The following is a 6282-nucleotide window of genomic DNA, read 5'->3' as shown; positions in this document are numbered from 1 at the left end:
ATCCACAGATGCATCTCAAGCAGGTCCAAGGAGGTGATCCTCCCCCTCTATGCAGCATTGGTCAGGCCGCAGTTGGGAGTACTGCGTCCAGTTCTGGGCGCTGCACTTCAGGAAGGATGTGGACAACATGAAGAGGGTCCAGAGGAGGGCCGCTCACATGATCGGGGGCAGCAGGGCAGGCCCTACGAGGAGAGGTTAAGGGACCTGAACCTGTTCAGCCTCCACAAGAGAAAGCTGAGGGGGGGATCTAGTGACCTGTTACAAACTAGTCAGAGGGGACCAACAGGCACTGGGGGAGTCCCTGTTCCCCTGAGCGCTACCAGGAGTGACAAGAAATAACTGTCACAAGCTGGCAGAGGGTAGATTCAGGCTAGATATCAGGAGGTGCTACTTCACTGTCAGGGTGGCTAGGATCTGGAACCAACTTCCAAGAGAAGTGGTGCTGGCTCCTACCTTGGGGATCTTTAAGAGGAGGCTGGATGAACACCATGCCAGGGTCGTTTTACCCCAGTACGTTTTCTTGCCATTGCAGGGGATCAGACTTGATGATCTGCTCAGGTCCCTTCCGACCCTACCAACTATGAAACTCTGAAGGTAAAAGCCACTTTGCCTTCTCGGCGAAATCAACATGGGAGCTTGCTGGATTAAAGTGTACATGATGCCACAGGGCCCTGAAATGAGAATACTGGGGTTCTACTGCTGCACTGGAGAAATTACATCCTTCTGTTTCTTAGAAGGCAGGACAAGGTGTCACCTTAAAGACTAACTCATTCAGAAAGAAATAAGCATTCACAAGCTATAGCCCAGAATAGTCCACTCATAGCATCTGACAAAGTAGGCTGTAACCTATGAAAACTTACACTTCTCTGAACAAGTTAGTCTTTAAAGTACCATCCTGCCCTGCCTTCTACCTGACTTCAGTCTAATATGTCTACTCTCTGCTTCTGTTCCCTAGTTGCTCGCCCCATACACAAAATGGATCCATGGGTTCTTAAGAATGATAAAGATCACTTTGATCATCTGACTTTAACTCCTGCATAACACAGACCACAGAAATTTACCCAGGGGTTCCTAGAGGGAATGATTACATCACGAGTGCATAGGGATATCTAAGCCCTTTGTCATACTGGAGGTCAGCTAGAGGATGATGGTGGTCTTCCTAGCCTTCAAATAATCTCCAAATTTGCTTTTGTAAAGTTTTGAGCTCTGTGGCTTAATGGTGCTACAAATGCTAAGAAGTATTTATCCCATAATTTGTTGTGACCTGGGCATATGCTGAGTGTGCAACGGAACTGTACAATTTCATGAGTTTACTCAGCAAGATTCCAGATTTTCAGCCACCTAGTTATTGGATCAGCACTAGAAAAGCAGAGACATGCTGTCCTAAATGGCACCTTGCCAGTGCCAACTATGCTACCAGCAACATGATCTTCCTTTGAGCAGGCCCTGACCCATACCAGCAATGTTACCATCTGACTGTCATTTTATTTTGCATATAGCCCCAACAGGCTTGGCTGGATTTTCTGCCTCATGGCTTATCTCTTCCCGACCACACCTGTGGAAAGGGGTTTAACTTCAAGTCATCCACTGTTACCTGGAGCTGCTTGAGTGCTTTCTGAGCATTTTCTGGTTTCTTGTACTCCACAAATCCAAAGCCCATGGAAAGTAAAGTGCCTGCCAGAAAAAAAAAGACTAGTTCTGAGATCTGCAGAGCCTTTGGTGAGAAGTATCTAATGGTGGCCAGCACAAAACTGACACACTTGAGACAGGTTATGGCAGACAATGAAAACCTGAACCATTCCTGGAAATTAGAGCAAACACTGATAATTAAAAAAAGGAAGTGATATTCTCAGACTTCAGAAAAAACCCCCTCATCCTCGAGAACAGGATGTAAAAAATAATTCATGGTACAACAGTGTGTGATGGAAATCCATGCATAGTTTTTGAGCAACCTCATTAAACAAAACATTAAATGCATGTCTTACCAAAACAACAGCCATTCATGTCTAGGGTCAGCTATTATAACGTTTCACCCACATTTCTCTAAATATGTGACTTAAATATATACCACTTTTTGCAGTGGGTTTTGTTGGGTTTTTTTGTCACCAGGATTCTCCTGGTATCAAATTTTGGTGCCATACTGCAAATCTGCAGCACGGCGAATGGATGCAAGTGCACCACATGCAGTTTGTGGTGCCACAAACTGCATGTGTGCACTCATCGGGATGCACCCTCAGAGTTCAGTTAGGCTATCAAGAAGTAAAGTCTCTAAGCAAACTATTTTTTAAACTATTGTAAACTGAACCTTAAAAAAAATTGCTACCCACATAGATACCTAGCCAGAAAGGATGATCTTGTGGTTAGAAACACTGGACCTAGAGTCAGGAGAGTCCTGAATATGGCACTGTGGCAAGAGGCCTGTGTGGGAATAATACATTCTCTCTCGTTCTTATGATGAAAAATCGTTGGGGCTGAGTGCTGCCTCTGCATACTAGCACAATGGTGCCTGATCTCCTCCCACTATAGGTGAACAGAAACCAGCAGCTAGTTAGAGAATTACACATCAGGAGTATAACTGATTTGTTAAAGGGAGCCAGCAATTCCAATTGGACAGTCTTCAACTTCATGCTTTCCTTCCTTCCCACGATGATTGATGCAACTAAAGCATCTGCCCTTTAAGGATGTAATGCTATTCCCACTTGCCATGCATAGACTTTTCCAATGGTCTCACTAGTCAACACAACCCTGTTTGCCATCTTGTTATAATGCCCCTACCAAAGCTATAGCACATTCAGTGCTCTTAAAGTAGTTAACTACTCCTGCTGCAGAGCCCAGAGCAGTGATTACATACAAGGGCTTTTCCAAACCAAGGTACAAATGTCTCAGCTGTGAAAAGAAGGACTGAGATTTATTTACAATCCAGAGAGTATTACCTGCCATATTTCACTTTATCAATTGGTTTGAGCTCTACATTTCATGTGTGTGTCAAGAGTGCCTTTGAGCTCTGCAAAAGACATGCGAAACTAGCAGATGCTTGCATAATTCCTGTATGGTCACTCTTTTCAATCCTAGGTTATGTACTGAAGGATGGAACTTCCACTAGAAATGATTAACAGCTAATGTGATCTACAGCCCTTTAATTATTCCCTGACCCAGCAGAAGTTTGTAATGCTCAAGGCCATGCTAAAAGCTTCCAAGAAATGTACTCATGGAATCGTGATTTCAAGAGCTCATAAATAAGGCCCTAAACCAGAAAACATGATGGCAAGTTTCCAAAGCTTGACTGCACTATGCTACTGAAGCCACTCTTTGAAGACTGAAAGGGACTGCCAGGGAAACTAGAGTGAAACCAGAGACTGTCCTAGATCCATGCACAGCATGCGCCTTAGATCACACACAAAAACAAGGTTAGAACACTAAAAGTGCCAGCCTAGACTGTTCAGACTCTTCGGAAAGATGACCTTGGCATAAAGAACAGCTGGCTGCACTTTCATGTAGACTTCAGTTGACTTTATACAAAAAGTGGTTTATTACAAAGTGAAGCCCAACCTGATTTCATATCTTGGGGAGAGACCTGGCTGATTTAGTCAATACTTCCTTTGTAAAACAGCTCCGTCCCTTACCTCCCATGATATTCTTTCCTTCTCTTTGACATTCATCAAATACATTCAGAACCGGGTGGATCAGCACAGGCACCAAATCTATTTAGCATGTGATCCTGTAGAATCTGGCTCTTCCAACCCAATCTTGGAGAAAGACCTTAAATGACTTTGCATATCTAGTGATGGAGATATGTTGCAATGCAGACTTGGGGAATGTCATTTTGGTTTCTGTTTTCAACCAATTTGTAGTAGGGTTGGAGTACTGTTACAGGCATAAAGGTCCAGTAAAGTGGTTCAGTCTTTTCAGCATGTGCATTTCTGGACAAATCATTAAACTTCCAAACAGTTATGCAACTGGCTACCCAGATGAACACCAGAAGAAATGCACATCAATTCATAGTGTACCTGCTTTGTCTGTCTTCTTTGAGATCGTGCAGCTCTTCACAGCTCCCACTTTGGAAAATGTCTGTGAAAAGTTTTACACATTCCTTAGTTTTCTTTGCAATTAAGGTCAAAATACAATTTTTAACACGCTCCTTTTAGAACAACTGAAAGAGGAAGTCAGCTCTCTCCACTTCCAGGCATACACACAGACCAAGGAAGACATATAACCATATATTCAGTTTTCATAGCACTTATTAGAGGAAAAAAGTCACAAACCAGTTATTCCAGACACTGTACTATCACTAAAATAAGCTGCAGCAATCATTACTATAGAATAGTGAGTGTTTCTACCAGGACACTGACTTCACACAAAAACCTATTTTTTAACAATTGCCAATTCATTAGTATCCCCAAGACATCAGTCCTCGCAGGACTGTATGTGAGGAATTATAAAGTACTTGTGGCAGCCTGGCTGCTTGTCCTAATACAGGAAAAATAGATTGCTGTCCAGTGGCTAGACCAGAACATAGGGATAAGAATCCCTGGTTACTTTTCTTGGCCCTTGTAACTTAGCATGTAATCTTAACAAAACTACCTCACACTTCTGTGTCTAATTTACTTGTGGCAAAGTACTACACTTTCTATCAGTGTTTGTAAAAGCTAAGAGGAAAGCTGGAAATCACCTAGAGCACTATTAATACTTCTTTAAAACACATAAGCAGAAGAACTTCAGACAGGTTGGTAGCCAGACAAAATCTCTGCTTCTAATCTAGGCTGAATCACCCACTCACTGTTTGACCCTGATTGAGACACTCCTGCCCAGCTGCACTAGCTTGCTAGATACATGCAACACCCAGTTTCTTAGCCTCACCCACTACTTACCTCCCTCAGTGTTTCCTCAGTAGTGGCAAAACTGAGGTTTTTGATGAACAGGGTACATCCTGGAACACTTTCTTCTTCCTCATCTTCCTCTTCTACTGCTAGTTCTTCCAAGCCCTCTTTCATTTCCTCAGGTCCTATAAACAAAACAGAGCAAGCATAACAACACACAGCCAACCAATCCAACTTGGGGACATAAATGGGAGTCATTGTGTTTTGGTTCACCTCATCAGAGTCAAAACTCTGATTATAAATGGAAAATTCTTATATATGCATTTAATGACAGTTCTAAAGTAAATCTGGTGCTTCTGAAAGCATGACTGCAAACAGCATGACCACAGGTATGCCACAACTGCCTTACTCTTAAAATTATTTGAATTTTCAATTCCACCACACTGCTCTCTATGTTTTGAGATATTATGGTGCTGAACCCAGAGAAATACTTGTTCCAAACCTGAGCCTTGTACCCAGTTCTACATTTACCTCTCTACCCTGTCCTGAAATTCCAACAGTAATTCCAAGTACACGATTGTCCTGGCAGAGACTCTCAATCATATCTGTTGTAATAATTCTACTCCTACATTTGTACATAAAGGAATCAGGCCTGTAAAGTCCCAATACTATCAGGAAGAGGACAACTGAGAAGTATATTCAACATAAGCAAGCATACTCTTAAGGCAGCTGGTTGTAATGGTTGTGCTTCTATCCAGTTGGTTTTATTTTCAAGGTTCTCTGAACTTAGCTCAGCAGAACTGTTAAACAGTGTAGCACTGAAAACAAAAACATCATTTTATTTCTCTTCTAAAACACCTTTGTTAGAGGCTCTGCTACAGGGCTGCATTGCAACCTATGTGCTACAAGGTAGCATCCAGGAAGCCCAGCTCTTCAGGACTACTGCACATTGCATCATGGATGGCGATCCAATCTTGAGGTCCAACAGCATCATTCTTTGGTATGTGATAGCACAGCATCCAGAATCCTTTAATACTAGCAATATAATGTGTATTACTGAAGAATCTCTGGCACGGAGACAAAACTATTGCTGCTATTTTAGAGTATAACACCTGAAACGCACAACATAGCAAAGACTGCATCATCTTCTTTGACTTTGAGTTTAAATAACAGCAGCTATTCTGCATTAATTGTCCTAGTGGATGCTCTAATTATCCACTCGGTGTGTCCATGCTTAATGGTAGTCAGTGCAGAAAATATATTGCAGAATAACTGGTCGGTTTGCCTGCAGAAGCAAGGCTGTAAGGTTCTGGTCACTTGGTGCCAGTGAGCAGCTCTGGAAAGCACTGTGCCTCATGCAGCAACATCACAGCATTTATGTTTGGTTCCTGCCCTTCCCTTTCTGCTAGTCACACATGGCCTAAGTCAGGAGAAATAGCATAACTAAGGGAGGATAACTGGAGAA

The 6282-nt window shown here is 42.6% G+C and overlaps 1 protein-coding gene across 2 annotated transcripts in view; it reads right to left on the bottom strand.

Moving 5' to 3' along the window:
- RBM19 (RNA binding motif protein 19) overlaps positions 1-6282 on the bottom strand; it is a 156105-nt gene that overhangs the window by 112038 nt on the left and 37785 nt on the right. For both annotated transcript variants that reach the window (XM_019506689.1, XM_019506690.1), the window contains exons 17-19: positions 4869-5002; positions 4008-4068; positions 1595-1674 (exon numbers count right to left, since the gene is read on the bottom strand). In XM_019506689.1, coding sequence (XP_019362234.1) covers positions 1595-1674; positions 4008-4068; positions 4869-5002 — 275 coding nt within the window. The remainder of the gene's footprint in view (positions 1-1594; positions 1675-4007; positions 4069-4868; positions 5003-6282) is intronic.

Source organism: Gavialis gangeticus, unplaced genomic scaffold (genome assembly GCF_001723915.1).
Source record: "Gavialis gangeticus isolate Ggan-Ray unplaced genomic scaffold, GavGan_comp1, whole genome shotgun sequence".
Classification (NCBI taxonomy): Eukaryota; Metazoa; Chordata; order Crocodylia; family Gavialidae; genus Gavialis; species Gavialis gangeticus.
Note: the sequence above shows the minus strand (reverse complement) of the source record. Positions and strands in the feature narration are given on the sequence as shown.